Source organism: Ochotona curzoniae, unplaced genomic scaffold, assembly GCF_017591425.1.
Source record: "Ochotona curzoniae isolate NIBS_2020 unplaced genomic scaffold, NIBS_Ocur_1.0 scaffold_1037, whole genome shotgun sequence".
NCBI classification, from domain to species: Eukaryota; Metazoa; Chordata; class Mammalia; order Lagomorpha; family Ochotonidae; genus Ochotona; species Ochotona curzoniae.
This window is the reverse complement of record NW_024467083.1, coordinates 17,103,203-17,119,979: the sequence shown is the minus strand read 5'-3', so window position 1 is coordinate 17,119,979 and position 16,777 is coordinate 17,103,203. Positions and strand designations below refer to the sequence as shown.

The 16,777-nt window shown below is 49.2% G+C and overlaps 1 protein-coding gene and 1 long non-coding RNA gene across 2 annotated transcripts in view; one reads left to right on the top strand and one right to left on the bottom strand.

The window, feature by feature from the left end:
* Positions 1 to 13,357, top strand: part of AKNAD1 (AKNA domain containing 1) — a 35,333-nt gene extending 21,976 nt beyond the window's left edge. Inside the window, exons 6-11 of the mRNA XM_040999026.1 lie at positions 1,641 to 1,735; positions 4,038 to 4,138; positions 7,502 to 7,619; positions 10,390 to 10,506; positions 12,146 to 12,275; positions 12,986 to 13,357. Of these exons, the coding sequence (XP_040854960.1) occupies positions 1,641 to 1,735; positions 4,038 to 4,138; positions 7,502 to 7,619; positions 10,390 to 10,506; positions 12,146 to 12,275; positions 12,986 to 13,117 (693 nt within the window). The 3' untranslated portion in view covers positions 13,118 to 13,357. The remainder of the gene's footprint in view (positions 1 to 1,640; positions 1,736 to 4,037; positions 4,139 to 7,501; positions 7,620 to 10,389; positions 10,507 to 12,145; positions 12,276 to 12,985) is intronic.
* Positions 7,684 to 8,576, bottom strand: LOC121168786. The gene is made up of 2 exons (XR_005885750.1): positions 8,538 to 8,576; positions 7,684 to 8,101 (listed from the first exon to the last, which is right to left on the bottom strand). It is a non-coding gene; the product is annotated as an uncharacterized LOC121168786 (long non-coding RNA).
* Positions 13,358 to 16,777: the final 3,420 nt, after the last annotated feature.

The window sequence follows — 16,777 nt, the reverse complement described above, 5'->3', positions numbered from 1 at the left end:
TAATCAGTTATGCCATAGCAGTATTGGACCTCAGGCTGCTGTTTTTTAACTTAAGATTATATTGCAGGTCTCTCTCTTCATTACTTAGAATAAACCTTTGCAGTGATTGCATTGTATTTTATCCCACGGAAGATGTACCCTAGTTCTTTTAGATAGTCCTCTTAGCAATGGACACTTGGTTTTTTCCAGTTCTTTTGGCTTCAGGTAGCATTATTGTATACACAAACTTTTGTCCATAGTCAATTGTTTCCTCAGGATAAAAACAAGAGCTGCAGGTAGCAGTCCAACTGGTGCATTTTGGAAATTCAAGTGAGTTGGCCTTTGGACAGGTGGTCCCAGTGTCTAGGCCTATTTCGTACACAAAGAACACCAGTGTCTCCTGCTTGAGGCCACCCTTAGGATAGTAAAATGGTAAGTGAAAACTGGAATCCCATTATCTTACCCTGTGCTTGGCCATTTGTGAAATTCAACTTACTTCCCTATGTTCCTTAGCTATGTGCAAAATGCGAACCCAGTCAATTTTTTTTAAGGGCAGACAACTGAGAAGTAGAGCACATGAAGACTGAGTGTTGAGCTATTGTCATCCCAGGTGCTCTTCCAAAGGCACCAAGGAGCAGAATGGTGGTGAAGAACAGACATGAGTGAAGGCCCCAAGCCCAGCTCCACCATTGACTCCTCATGGCCTTGTCCTGTCGCTTCCGTTCTCTGAGCCTCAGCTTACTCACTGTTCATGGGAAACAAGTGCCCGGGTGGTGGGAAGTAATAGACTGTATGAGAAACACATGGCACAAATGAAGACGAACGTGCTGCAATTGCCACCCGCCCCCTTGAAAGGACAGAGGATATGAACTAAAAGGCCCGAGTGGGAAACACTGCAAAGAGGAAAGAATCATGGAAAAATACAGATCTCACTGTAAATGCTAGCTAGGACAAGTGCCTGCCCTCTCAATGAACCATAGCAAGTTCAAGTGTTAGGTCTTGATGCCAAGCAAGGAATGCCCGCCCCACCTGAGCTGTCCACATCATAGGTGACTGTGCCATCCCCGCAGCTTTGGTTGGGAAGCTGCTTGGCCACATGTGTCATCCCACGGACATGCTCGCAGCCTCTGGCCTAGATGTTTTCTTGGGAAAGTCATTGAAAAGATGAAAGAAGCATGCGTGCCCACGTGTCTGTGCCGGCATTGTTTGCGATGGTGGGAAGTGCTCATTAATCTTCTGCTCACATCAGGCCAAGATCAGAGTCAGAGACACTGTGGGTGGGGTGGACCCTGAGTCCAGGGGTGTGACGGGGTGCGGACAGTCCCTGTGCGCTAACTCTGGGTTGAATGTGCAAAAGTGGCTGTGCTGATACTCTGCTCGTTTGCTGGTGGAACAGGAAGTGGTTTGAGAAATTTACTCAAAGAAGAAAGGGGAATGTATTGTACCCTGTGTGCCCTAGAGAAGGGTAGAAACCAGTGGTGGGGAGGGAGGTTGAAGCTTTCTGACTCCAACCCAGTGACCATGGGAGGCCCAGACTCCACGGAGAGGGCGACGGTGGAGGCAGGAGTGGGATCACCCTGCTATGAAAGGGGCCTGGTGGGGCTAGGCTGAAGTGCCCTGTATCATTGCAGCCCCACCTGTGTGTGTGCTCTGTTGTACAGGAGCTCCCCAGAGGCCCTTCAGCTCGGCACGACGGAGCAGAGATCCTGCCATTCAGCTCCAGATGCGCCTTCTGCCGCCACCGGCTGCTGGAATGGTGAGGGTTCCTGGCTGCTGGAGACCCGGGGTGAGGGTGGGAGTGGAGGTTGGAGGGACACTGGACAGACATGATCCCTACCGTGACTATGGGCACCACCCACCCGCACCAGGGCTGAGCTGCTGCTCCCACCCTCTCTGCTCTCCCCTGAAGTCTGCCCAGGCCGCGCCACCTGCCCTGCTCACTGTGGACTGGGGCCGGAGCTTCAGAAAGTTATGGCACAGGGAGGAGCGCACTGCCCAGCACGCCCACTGTTGTTTGTACATAACGGGCTCTGACAGAAGCAGGTGTCCGAGTGGGAAGGGCGGAAGCTTCTGGTTAGAAGGCATCCAGTCCGTGGGCAGGTACTCTTTCTCAGTGTCCTACCATCCCTCCACGCCTAAAAAAAGAAACCGTGTGGAGTTTGTGCTAAAAATGCCCGTGTCATCTGGCGGGGACCATTCCTGCAACCACCCCGCCCATCACAAGTTCTGTTCATCTCTAAAATCGGAGGCACTAAGCAGGTGCTTCTCTGAGCGAATTAGAATCTCCAACATGGAGGCGTTTGAGGTTTGAGGTCTCATTAAGCATAATAAAAACATCTTGGCGTTTAGAGAACATTTTGATTAAACATTGTTACTGAATGCTCATTTCCATCCCCTTGCCGACGAAACCACGTTAAGTCCCCGCATGGGGACCGGTGTTACCGGCTGAATGTGTTCTTTGATGAAGGACCACGCAGCAAAGAAAGCGCCCCTGAGTGTCAGATCAGGTCTGACAGGAGGGCAGGGGGAAGTCTGGCCCGGGAATGGAATTCTTGGGGAATTAGGTACTGAAGGGTGGACTGCATTTCTCCCCATTGGAGTAGATTTCTCCTGATGCAAATCACTTCTTGGGGTTTTCAGGATATTTGCAAGCTGTGATGTTTGTGTAGGCAAATAATATCTATAATACTAATATGTGGCATTATATAATATTAGTATAGTACTACTAGAATGTATTGATAATATAGAACATTTATATATTTTATGCTAATACTATATTTACATATAAAAATATATAATATTTTATATTGTATAATACTATATTATATTTATATTAATACTGTACTAATTATATATAACACCATATATCTATATAATACACATACATGTTATACATTCATAATATATGTAGCATATAGAATTACAATGTTTATAATATACATAACACGTAATTACATGTAACATTTTATATGTATGTGTATGTAAATATTGTAAACTGCTGATCCGTGTGTGACATTTCGGAGGCAAAGCTCTGTAGCTAACCTATGGCGTGGAGAAGTGTCCTCTCTGCAGGATCTTCCCTGGGTTGTCCCTTTAGTGCAGGAAAAGCCTGGCTCCGTGTTGCTGGCCCCGCTTGCTGTAGGGAGCCGCCTTCCCCTTGCTGCCCAGCAGATGCTCACTTGCCCCAGTGGCGGAGGGTGGAGACAGAAAATGAGGTGTGAGGAACTGTGTGACTCAGGGGGAAAGCATGCTGTTTCACCACCGGGAAGGGGTCTGGCTCCTAAGCATCCCCCTCCACCCCTGAAAGCTCAGGCGCTGTCCTGTGTTCACCAGCAGCAGGCCTGGGCGAGGCCGGGCAGGCGTGCGATCGCTAGGCAATGCCTCCAGCTGGTTCGTGCCAGGCTGTCTGGGGCACCAGGCCATCGGCTCTAAGAATGAGCAGCTTTCCCCCGGGGGCTCTTGGTGTATCCCAGAGGCTGGGCACGAGCTCAGGAACTGTGTGAGTGAGAGTTCCTTGGAAGGAGTTAGGATCCCTATGAGACCAAGAGACTGCAGCCACAGGCACAGGAAGTCTCCCCACCAATGCCAAGTGCAGTGGCTTCTTCTGATGCCCCCTGGTGGCCGGATTCAGCTACTAACTCCACAAGCTCTTTACACCGCATTCACGGCGGCACCCCAGTCTAGAGCCGAAGCCAAGAGACCCCTGTACTGATGGGTAATGAGGTTTCTTGATGTGATCAGGACAGATTCTGAGGCATGAGTATGGGGACGGTCCAAACGTTGAGAATTCCATACATTTCTAATTTGAGTACATTCTGATTATTAGAAATTATCCTCTGTGGAATCCAACATTATTTTGTTTTGTAAGTAAGTTCCTATCAAGCAAAATTGGGCTGGTGCCCCTTTTTATGGGGAAGCCCCCAACCAGGCAGGCAGCTTGGCCTTCCACCTCCTTTAAAGCACTGACACAGACATTTAACCATTCAGTGCACCAATGCATTCCATAACTTGATTTGAAATGTACTGAAAGTTCGTGGGACCATCTCTACCTCTTGTAGGAAGCAAAAGATGGAGAAGAAAAGCCACAGAAGGATCAGCTGTGGAGGACCTGCTGCTGATGATTGCAAGAAGGTCCTGCTGCGTCGGGACTCGGCCCTCAGTGAGTGGAGGGTACTAGACTGTGGGTGCTTGGGCCAGCAGCCCACTAAAAGCCTGACCTTACGCTGGGAACTGCATAGCCTTTTGATTTTATTGAGTAGATGCAATAAGATGAGGTCAAGTGTCGTGAAGTGCCAACACCTGTTCCTGGCTGAGTGTACCAACTATCTGGGACCCTGGCAATTCCTCAGGTCTTTTGGTCTGCATCCTTCCAACATGGCTCATCCAGCAGCCAGGGGTTATCTGCTGCTCCATCGGGGTTGTGAACTTCTCTCTTGGTGTGTCACAGAAGAAGGACATGGGAGGAGGCCCTCAAAGCACCAGTGTATGGAATTCAGGGACTTTCAGTGATAAGCTTAAGCAGGGGCTGGCAAAAGATGTTAAGCCACTACCTGCAATGGTAGCATCCCACATGGACTCCAGTTCTAGTCCTGGCTGCTCCACTTCCGATCCAGCTGTCTGCTAATGCACCTGGGAAAGCAGCAGAGGACGGCCCTTGTGCTGGGCCCTGCACCCCCATGGGAGACCCAGATGAAGCTCCTGGCTCTTGGTGTTGGCCTGGCCCAGCCATGGCCTCTGCAGCCATGTGGGGAGCGAACCAAAAGGTGAATGATCTCTCTCTAACTCTGCCTTTCAAATACATAAAGAAATCTGTTAAATTAAAAATAATTTTTAAAATGTAGAAGAAGTTTGAGCAGAGAAAAGCTCCTGACAGAACTGTCCTGGGGGAAGAGGAAGTGGGGTCAGGGGGCTGTTTTCGCAGGCAGTTCCTCAGCTGCCCTGCCAGCACAGAGCCCCATCCCCAGCTGATCGGTGAGGCCCAGAGCCGGCAGCCTGCTGCCCCTCACGCCGCCTGTCACCTGAAGCCGGCTCCCACTGGGCATTCCATTAAGTCACCTGTAGTGTTAGCTGGCTGCTGGACAGATAGCAGCTGCAAGTCGTCATCATAATACTAGGCTTACCAGAGACCCCTGGGGTGCTCTGACAGCCCTCCTTCTCCAGATGGGTGTTTGCACGAGGGGCCCCCCTGCAGCGCACTGGTGGAGATGCAGTTACAGAATCCAGCGACCTTGTTCAGCCACATTTGAGATTTTTGCCCAAGCATATGCAGTGTCACTCTCTTCACTACTTTTTTTTTCTTGCTTTAGAAATTATAGTCTTCATTAGAAACATGTTATTTTGTTAGTATAAAATGGATTTGTTACCATTTTTGAAAGATTCTTATTTTTTTATTTGAAAGGCAGAGGAGGGGCCCAAATGGCCCTCAGCCATAGAAAATGGTGTGTAACACATAGGTAGATGAAAACCACATAGCCAAGAGCACTGGAGAGACCTTGTTGTAAGAGAGCAAGAGGGATCTGAAATAAAAAGTTAGATAACTGAGACCAGTGTTGTGACCTAGTGGGTAAAGCCAGCACCCACAGCACTGGCATCCCATAGAGATACCAGTTTGAATCTCGGCTGCTCCACTTTCCATCTAGCTCTCTGTTAATGTGCTCGGGAAACCATCAGAGGATGGCCCAGGTGTTTGGGACCTTGTAGACACATGGGAGTTGTAGAAGAAGCTCCTGGCTCCTGGCTTTAGACCAGCCCTGCTCTGGCCATCGCAGCCATTTGGGCTATTTGGAAATGGCTGCTTGGAAATGGCTGCGATGGCCAGAGCTGGGCTGGTCTAAAGCTAGGAGCTCTGTAATTCTGCCTTTCAAATAAATATAAGGGTTAAAAAAGAGAGAACTATTCACATAGTGTGTATCACTTAACTTATCTAACACCCCTATAAGAAAGAAATTAATTGTCCTTACCTAATGATAAGGAAATGAAGGTTCTGAGAAATGAAGTGACTTGCCATGGATTAGTTGTCTATTGTGGGGTGGGGTAGGGGGTGGGGAGGGGAGAAATGAAACCTTCTGGAACTCACAGCTCCAACGTGATGAACATGGTTTCTCTCTGATTCTGTGGGCCAGGAGCCTGGGCACTGGGCGCTTCCAGCCTGGGATCTCTTCTGAGGCCGCCTTCAGGATGCTCACCAGGACTGTGGGGAGCTCCAAGTTAGAGTGGAGCTGGAGGATCTGCTTGCAGTGGGATTCGTTCCCACAGCCACTGGCAAGTGGGCTCAGCTCCTTGTCAAGTGGGCTGCTTGCTCAGCATTCTGACATAGCAGAGCCGGTGCTCCAAGAGAAAGAAGGAGAGAGGGAGGGATAGAGTGAGCACAAGATGGAAGCTTCCATGTCTTTCCTTTTTTAAAATTGGTGCATTTGTATTTTTTTTAAAGATTTGTTCATTTTTTACTAGAAAGTCAGGGTTACAGAGAGAGACAGGGAGAGATAGAAAGATCCTCCATCTACTGGTTCAGTCTCCGATGGCCGCAATGGCCAGAGCAGAGGTGGGCTGGCCTAAAACCAAGAGCCAGGAGCTTCTTCTGGGTCTCCCATGTGGTGCATGTCCAAGGCTTTGGGCCTCTCCTGCTGATTTCCAAGGCCACAAGCTGTCAATTGGATTGGAAGTAGAGCAGCAGGGACACAAACTGGCATCCATATATGGGATACTGGCACTGCAGAGGGAGGATTAGCTTGCCATGCTCCCCCACTGGTCCAGCTTCCATGTCTTTTATGGGCTAGTTTTGGGAGTCATTCACCATCCTTTCTGCTATGTGTTAGAAATGAGTCATGGGCCCGGCATGGTAGCCTAGTGGCTAAAGTCCTCGCTTTGCATACACCAGGATTCTATATGGTTCTAATGCCAGCGGCCCCACTTCCTATCCAGCTCCCTGCTTGTGGCCTGGGAAAGCAGTCGAGGACGGCCCAAAGCCTTGGGACCCTGCACTTGTGTGGGAGACCCAGAAAGAAACTTCCTGGCTCCTGGCTCTTAGCTGTGGATTGGCTCAGCTCTGGCTGTTGTGGCCACTTGGGGAGTGAATCAGTGAACTGAAGATCTTCCTTTCTGTCTCTCCTCTTTATATCTGATTTTCCAATAAAAATAAATCTTAAAAACAAACAAACAAAAAAAGAAATGAATCACTACCTCCAGCTCACACTCACCTTTCCAGGAGAATGTACCCATGTTTATGGTCACACCGGTGACCCTTGGAGCCAATAGGAGCCTCACCTCAGCCTGCAGCCTCACTCTGGTCGTGGTCCCAGCTTCCACACTGGCCTGCCCCATCTCCTGCTCCTATGCTCTGGCTTTCTGCAGTCTGAGGTCCTGCCCAGCAGGCCTGAGACCCACCTCTGCATCCACACTCTAATGCTGCCAGCCTCTCAGAGGCCGTGAGGCCAACGTGGTGACTCGGGTATTCCCAGGGGGGCTTATGAAGGTTGCATGGAGGAAAACCAGGTTTTCAATTGCCTGCATGGTGAACCATAAGCTCTTAGCCACAGCAAGAATGTAGATGTGCTCAAGCAAGAACAGCTACCAGTACAAGCTGCTCTCATAAGTCAGTGGGCCAGTCACAGATCTGCCACCAGGCAGACCACCAAGGACCTGTATGTGCTGGGTACCACTTCCCAAGCTGGTCTTCTAGAGCCTGATATCTATCCACCTAGCACCATTAGAACACTGTTCTCCACATCCAGTTTTGTGACTAACCAAGAAGCTCCCACTTGCTCTGTATAACTTGGGCTCGGTTGGGGTTGGGGTGGGGTGGGTCTGTTACAGGTCCCAGCTTCTGTTCTGATTCTTATGCTGGACCGCAGAGCACCAGATGTGAGGATGGCGGCAGCACTCAGGGTCCTAAGCGACCACCTAAAGGTGAGACCTTGGGTGGGCCTGTGTGTGGGCAGCCGTGTGGCTCCCAGCACTCACCAGCATGTTCTATGATCTTCTCTCCTTAGAATTTCTTTACAGATACAACAGCCCAGGGCAGAGCTACCTGAATCAGAGTGAAGGGAGCATGCTATTCCAGCCCCGTTCTTCATCACGTAAGTCCATCTCCTGCTGGATCCCATCTGGCTCAGCCCCAGTCTCCCTAGGGGTAGAAGGCACATGGGACGGAGGTCCCCACTTCCGTGGGGGAAGTTCTGCCCTCCCTGACTGCTTCCCAGGTCTCCTGCATTCATCTCAGGACATTTCCTCATCCCTCCATCTGGGTGGCAGGAGGGACTGTGAGATCCCAGGGATGAAGGTCTTAGGGAGTCCCTTGGGGCCACACCAGGGCAAGCTGGAGACAAGTTATGCTTGTTGAATAAATGACGGCCTCAGTAAGTGCCCCCGTTGTTAGGCTCAAGGGTGATGAAAACTTTCAGTATGTCCTTCCTCAGCATCAGATGCAGAGAAATGGACTTGAGACATCTGATTCCCAATAACTAAAGCAGAATTTTGCTTTGTGAAAAAAAAATCAAAACTTCATTATTAATAAAACAGAACGAGAGAGTGAGAGACATTGAGAGATCGATCTTACTTACATCCACTGGTTCGTTCCCCAGATGTTTGCAGTGGCTGGGGCTCTGCCAGGCTGAGGGCAGAAGCCAGGAGCTCCATCCGGGTTTCCATGGAGATGTAGGGGCCCAAGCACATGGGCCATCTTCTGCTGCTTTCCCAGGCACATTAGTAGGGAGCTGGATCAGAAGTGGAGCAGCCGGGACATGAACGTCCAAAAGACATCACAACACAGGTTCTGACCATCATTTATTTATAGATGGCTAAGGCATGGCTTCTGGTTCCCAAGGAGTTTCTGATCATTTGAGTACAGGAACTTACATCCAAATAAGAAAGAGCAAAGGCAAAATGTGTGAAGTACTGAACACAAGATAGTGTGTGCCACAGGAACAGGAAGGGGGAGGCAGCAGTTATTGCTGGACCCTCAGCAGTCTCCCTGGCTCTCCGCTGGGGGCCTTCCGAGCGCTTCCTCTCCCTCTCTAAGCTGGGCACCAGGGAGAAGGTTGGCCTCGGCTGCCCACTCCTCTGATTAGAGACTCTTTTAAATGGACAGTCTCTAAGACGACCGGAAGCCCCAGGGCAGGTTTCCTTGCTATGGCCTTGGGTCAGCATCTGGTGTGACCTCTTCCTCTAGTATACAGCTGAGGACTGCCAGCTGAGTCATGTGAAACGTGATCTTGAACGCCACTGGCCAACACAAGTGGAGCGTCTCCTCAGTGTTACAAAGGAGCCCTCCGGTGGCCAGAGCCGATGGGAGCAAGCAGGGGACTGCTGCTTCACACGCTGGAGCCATAGCTGTGGATGGGGAGATGGTGCATTTGGTCCCAGAATTGTAGACCTGAAGATGCAACTGAACTCATTGTGCCTCAAGGTGGTGGTGGCAGAACTGAATGTGCACCCCCTGGCTCCTGTCCTGCTTTCTGTGCCTGGGGGACAGTCTCCTCCAGGACCCCTGGCAGGGTCCGCCTGTGGGGCAGTGAAGCCAGCTTCTGGATGCCAGGGAGTGGGGTAGGAGCCTTGGCGGGGGAACAGAAGAGGATGAAGAGAGCAGGATGTGGGGAGAGGCCTGAGTGAGACAGAAGGCTGCGTTGTGGGCTGTGCCTCGGTTCTCTCGCCTTCCTGCCTATCTGCTTTTCTTCCTAGGCGCCCCTTGCCTCTCTTCTGAGTCTTTATTTCCTATCTCAGTAACTAAACTGTTAGTTGCGGACTCTTGGAATTCCTGCTCCTGAAGCTGGCAGGGGTTTCAGGAATACACTCGGCCCAGCTTCTTGGAAGCTGTTTTCCCTCCAATTGCTAGGTGAAATACTCAAGCTCAGAGAAATTAGACAGCATGCCCAGGTCACACAGCGAGCACCCAAGGAGCACCTAAACTCCTCTTAGAGGTTGATTCTCAGGGCTGCTGTATCAGGTTAATTCTCTAACTACGGTGCTAGCATCCCTTAAGAGCATTGGTTTGTATCCCGACTATTCCACTTCCCATCCAGCTCTCCACCTGTGGCCTGAGAAAGCAGCAGAGGATGGCTCAAAGCCTTGGACACTTCATCTGCATGAGAGACCCAGAAGAAGCTGCTGGGTTTGGCCTGGCACAGCCCCAACCACTGCCGCTATTTGGGGAGTGAACTAGCAGATGGAAGATCTTTCTCTGATTCTCTGTCTCTCCTTTGGTTTCTATATCTCTGCCTTTCCAATAAAAAAAAAATATATATATATATATATATATACATATATATATATTTAAAGCTGAATCTCTTTTTCTAAATTCAGAAATATGTAATAGAAAGTTACTTTCTGTGTTCTCTTTCTTATGTGTCTTTGAACATTTTGTCAACTGATTCATGCTGAAAAGCACAGCCATGTGCTTGCTGGTACTCATTGCAGATGTTCTGAGGTTAATCATACCAAACTTTTTTCAGCTTGCTCAAAATCAAAATGGATCTGTTCCCAGAAAGTGAATCCTAAATCCATTCCCAATGAACAGGCACCCACACCTGGGAAGTGAGTATTCTCTAAACCATTTTCTGCTCCTAATGGAATCAGCCCCCACTGGTTGGGTTCAGGGATATGCTAATGAGGACACGAGAAGGAAGAGGACCACGTCAGTAGCCTCAGTAGCCGTCCTTGCCCTCAGGGATCCAGACTGTGAGAGCCAAGAATCTGGGGTGGGGAAGGGACGCATGGGGAGGCCGACCTCACTTGGAGGTTCAAGGGCTAAGCTCCCATGAGTGAGGATGAATGAGTGAACCACAAGGGCTCACGGAGAGAGGAGGGAAGAATGCACCTGCTTAGGAGTGCTCCGGCATGGGAAGGCCCTGGGCCAGTGTGGCTGGAGCCCAGAGGAGGCAGGGGCAAGGACAGGGACAGGAATGGGGATCGGGGCAGGGGCAGGGACCGGAACGGGGACTGGGACGTGGGCAGAGACGGGCAGGGGTAAGATGTGCCTGGCAAGGTGAGGCTGGCGGGGTAGGCAAGACCACATGATACAGGAGTATGTTAGATCCAGGAAACAGGATGAAACTCTTGGGAATCATAGGAAACGAAGTCATCCATGAATTTGCAGAAAACAAAGTTAAGTATTTTACAAGATCACTCTAGCTACTGAGAGAGGTAGCATGGATTCAAGGAATCCCAGATGGTGCATTGAAGCCAAGTAAGGAGGCTAGTGTAATAATCCAGGTGTGACCAGGGAGACTTGGCTGCTGAGCTGGAAAGAGAGAAGTCTGTGTGTCATGGGACTGTTTAATAGGCAGAGCCAATGGCGTGGCTAAACAGCTACAGGTCAGGATCTGTAATCAGACCTGCTCTCTGAATCCAGCAGCTGTGACCTCTGGAGTGCACACCTTGGATCTGTGTCCTTGGGCAGGCTATTGACCCTCTCTATGGCTCCACTCCTTGCATGTAAATCAGGAATGCTAATGCCAGACTCACTGAGGACTGAGTGAAGGCATGGAAAGCACTCGGGATGGTAGTCAGCTCATGTGTTCTGCGCTCAGCTAGCGGTGGCTGTTGATGCTGCTGTGCCAAGTGGTGGCTGGCTACAGAAAGGTGGTGGGGGGATGCCAGAGACCTGCCCTTCTCACTCTGGCGTTGCCACTCACTTCCCAGAGTTCTGCCTCAGTATTTGCACATGATGCGGACTTGCCTGGAGTATGGAGCCCATGTGATAAGCCAGCCTGCAGGACAAACTAGTGTACAACTGCTACAGAGAGAATAATTTCAGTGTAGTGGTCTATAGGAGCCTGTTCCCTTAAAGGAGTACTGCTGCTATTTATTTATTTTTCCTATTGCTGGCACCTCTTGGCAGCAAATGTTCACTGGTGCTAGCACAAACTTGACCCAATGTTGTCGGCAACTGGCAGTTTTGTGCATAATTTGTCTATAAATATACAGGGTAGATGGGTGGTCTCAAAAAAATGGAAACTGAATAAAACTCACATTGGAGCTTCTCCCCTTTCTGTACCAAAGGAACTGGGGACAAAGCCCAGGAAGAGATGCCCTCAAGGTCACAGTAACAGGGTTTCCAGCTAAGCCCTCTCCAACTAAGAGCACCCCCAGCCACAGTACACACACTGGGAACTAGTACCTAGCTGGTGCCAGCTGGGGCACCACTCAGGATCCATGTGCTTTTGCCTTCCAGAAAAAATCTGCAGCCCCTTTCGGCCTCCAGCCCAAACCCCGCCTCTCCCTTACGCCCCGTCCAGTCCTGCAAGATATCAGGGAGCAAATCCCTGTGTGATCTCAGTACCGCCAAAGACACGGAATCCAAGGTGAGCGTGTTGGGGGAGAACCTCCAGGGTCCTTGCAGCTCCCAAGTTGGGGCTTGATGAGCCCAGAAGAAGATGCTTAAGACGTCTCAGGTGCAGGGGAAACAGAAAAGGCTGAAAAACAAATTTGTGTCAGCCACATCCAAAAGGCATGACTTAGCTACCACCTGCTTTCAATGATTCCCGAACTCCACGGGACATTTCCTGCAGCCAGTATTGGGTAGGTGGGGCGTCAGCTCCAGGATTCCCCAGCCCAGGCTTGGCACATGGGCACCTGCTCCAGAGACGGGCGTGAGGGCAGTTTCCTGTTTTCCTCATTAGCTCCAATCACCCAGGCCACTTTCAAACATGTGGACACATGCCTGCCCGTGCACTCATCCCTGGGTTCCCATGGTTACGGCCACCTAAGAGCTTTTCCCTTTCTTTTCTTTCTCTGCAGCTGGCAAACTGCCCAGCAGGTTGCTGACCTCATCCTCTGACTCATGCTCATCAGCAACGTGTTGTGCTCCCCCCTTTTTTCTGTTCCCTTCTCTCACGGATATATTCCATCGCAGTCTAGTTTCCTAGGCAACCAGACCTGAACAACAAAATAAACTGTGGGAAACACAACACTTCACCAGTTCCACCTGGCAGTGTTTAATAATGAGGGAACTCGGTGAAGAGAAGTAGTGGTAGATTTATGTAACTGAAATGTGTGGACTTTTCTTCTATAGATTTTAAACTCAGCTTTGGATCACGCTCTAAAGACAGCAAGCATTTTGAAAAAAACTACCGATCAAATGATTAGAACAATTGCAGAAGATCTTGCCAAAGCAGAGAAATGGAGAAATCGGCTGAAGTACTAGCTCAGCCCAAGCCAACGGAGGCTTAGAGAAAAACAAATTGCCAGACAACCCGACCTACCAACCCCCACCCCCATATTTTATTTATTACACAGTTTAGGAAGATGCTGCTTGACAGAAGACATCCAAAACCTAAGGAATAGCAACATAAAATGCTTACTGGGGGATGGGGATGGGGAAAAGACCTCTTAAAATCAAGTATTTATTTTAAAATAAACCTATGTCCTAACTTACATTAAAGAACTCAAACTGGCACGCTAACATTTACTTTTACCTATTCGTGTGGAAAAAGTGAAAGTCTTGGGAAAAAAAAAAAACACCATGTCACTGAGGGTGGGGTTCAATAGGTGCACTCACGCCCTGCTGGTGGAGGGAGGTATCTGCGCCAGCTTTTTTAGAGGAATGCTAGATAGTCCAGACACCCTGACTGACAAGGAATCACTTCTTGATGGATTCACTCCAGGTTGGAAATAGCCTAAGTGGGAAGTGTGTTTGCTACACAGGGCCCGCCCAACCTCACAGTGTTGGTGCCGCTCACTGCTGGCACTGTGAGACTGGGTCCTACTGCGCATTGCTAACCTCGGAAAATTTCGAAATTCTGCAGTTGATCTTGCTGGCCCATCAGTGGAAAGTCCCAAGATGGCAGGTTGGGTGTAGCTAAGAAATCCTGACAGTTTTGACCAATAGCGCCCCTACTGGGGACTGGCTTTATAGTGCACGTGGACAACTTGCAGGGTGTGCGAGGTGTAGGAAGTGCACTGGGGACAATGCCCTAGGGTTTAAGTTTTCTAAATATTTGGGGAAACCATTCACAAATAACAGCAGTAGTATTCCACAGCCACTGAGAAGAGGGTGGGTAGGCACAAGAAGCCCTACTGGAGGCTCATGCACAGTGGGGCCTCATTTGCGTTTTTTAAAGGCATGTAAATTTTCTGGAACGACAAAAATCCTAAGAGGACTTCCAGAAACTTGAAAATGATAGTTTTGGGAGAGGAAGGACTTTTCTCTTTCCATTATTTGCTGTAGTATATATTAAATTCTTACTATACTGGATGATTTGGGTATTGATCAGAATTACTTGTATTCAAAGATTTCTTCGGCTTGGTGTGGTAACCTAGCAGCTAAAGCCCTCACCCTGAATGCACCAGGATTCCATATGGATGATGGTTCTAATCCTGGCAGCCCCGCTTCCCATCCAGCTCCCTGCTTCTGACCTGGGAAAACTGCCAAGGACGATCCAAAGCCTTGGGACCCTGCACCCACATGGGAGACCTGGAGGAAGTTCGAGGCTCCTGGTTTTGGCTCGGCACAGCACCAGCCATGGTGGTGACTTGCGGAGTGAATTATCGGAGGGAAGATTTCCCTCTCTGTCTTTCCTCCTCTCTGTATATCTGACTTTCCAATAGAAAAATAGATGTTTAAAATTCTCTTAAAGTTAGAAATATGCAAGGATGAGTCAAGAATTTTGAAAAAGAATTCAGTTAATTAAAAATGTTACCTAATGATCGAGAATCTTTGTGATGTTCCACACGGAATGCCAGAACCTGCCTGGATCTGCTTCTTCCGGACCTTGGGGAGAGCCTCTGTGTCACCTTCCCTGAGGCACAGATCCCATTCACTGCAGGGTTCTGCCCCTGCTTTCCCTTTCCCACCCCTGGGCAGCCTGCTCATTAGTGAGGAGGCTTTAGATGTCTGTGCCAGCGGACATGGCTGTGCCACTCACCTAGCATGATGGAGAGCTTTGGAGTCACAGTTTTCCATTTGCTGGTTCATTTCCCAAATGGCCACAAAGTCCAGAGCTGAGTGGATCTGAAACCAGGAGCCAGCAGCTTTTTCTGGCTCTCTCAGGTGGGTGCAGGTTCCCAAGAAGTTGAACCATTCTCCGATGCTTTTCTAGGTATATTTGCAGAGTTAGACAGGAAATGAAGCAGCTGGGACTCAAACTGGTACCCATGGGATGCGACACTGCAGGCAGAAGCCTAGCTTAGTACACCATGGTGCTGGCCTGAGAATGGGCTGTGTTTAACTTTGGGACTGGGGCAGTGGTTTAGTCAGGGCTCCTTGGAAGGTATAAAGCAGAAGACCCCTCTGACTTTGTGACTACCTTTACCCGGGACTGTGACCTTACAAGGCAGACGGGGAACAGTGTTGTGAGGAAAGGCAGCCTTAACAGTTGTGGATGTCATTACTCTGTCCTGAGCTCCTGCAGTAGCCCCACTAGCCCAGACCATGCCAGAGTGGAGTCACTTGGGCTGCAGGCCACCTCACCAATTGTAAAAGACAAAACAACCCAGGGGTTCACAGTAACTCATCATCCAAAGAGGCCTGGCCACAGTGGGCAGCTGATAGAGTCCTTCAGCTTTACCCCATCCAAGGAGAGCAACTCTGGCTTCGCCAGTCGGTCTTTGTTCCTTGTCTCTGCTTTCCTCTGACCTCCTCTGCACAGTGCCGGGCGTGCTCAATTCTGAAGAAACAAGGAAAGCCAGTTGGATTGTGAAACTTGATTTCTGGAAATTTGGTTATCTTGATAGGTCCAAGAAGCTTCTAGCTTAATCATATATGTACATTTCATCCAATCTGGTCTGTTTTGCAAGCTGCGTGTCATTCTCCTAGCCCCAAGGTAAGATCACACACTTCTCTGGCTTGGCTGAGTCACTCATTAGTCCTTAATTGTTTTTGGATTCGTCCCTCTGGGAACCTAATGAGACTACAGAGTCTCCTCTCTTTGAGCCCTACCCTCGCATGAGAATGCTGCATGCATATGCATGACTCTGATTACAATTTTAAGAAGTTCAGGGAGCCTTAGATAGGAACAACCTTAATGATTATACCTCACCCTGCCAATTAACCCTTATGGGAACTTGTGATGGCGATCCCGTTTCTACAGAGGTTACAAAGGGCATTTCTGTTGCTTGTTTGTTTTAAAAATATGGCTCATCTCTCCCTTTTTAAGCCACATTCTAGATGTTAATTTCACAAGTCTTGATGATTGGGGATCCTTATGAGGATCTGTGCATCACGGCTAATCCTGGAAACACAGACGCAGGGCAGTGACTTTGGGGAGAATTTTGTGTCCTTGTACACTATTCTGTGACAATCAGGTAAGTGAGGCCAAGGTCCTGGGAACAGGGCTAATGAAGATATTTTTCTTATTTATCCTTTGCTAATATGGCTGAACTATGTGAACCTATTATACTTTATAAACCAAGCACATTTTATTAGGAAGCAAAACTGCTTCAGAGGTCATGATTGGTTTATTAAAGCAACAGAAGGTGTTTTTTTTTTTCAATATCTGGATTTTAGAACCTCTCAGTGCTGACACTGTTGGAAAGAAACCTACTAGAGTACTCCCTCCCCTGTCTTTCAATTCAACAGGACCTTTAGTAAAGGTCTAATTCCACACTGATAGTACGCGAGAAATAAAGGAACTCAAAAGAACCCACCATCAGCATGAAAGGGCAAAACGGTTCCTGAAGGCTGCGGGCCTGACCGAGCTGGCCAGTGTGTGCTATCATCATGCTCGCAGTTCAGATGGCCACAGGATGCTGGCTTTGTCTGAGTGTCTAATCCCTCGCACATCCCAACCCTGCACAGAGCTGCCTAGGTCCAAAAAGCTGATAATGCAGACCCTCAAATTGTTTCTCACTGGAAGGGAGTTTTATG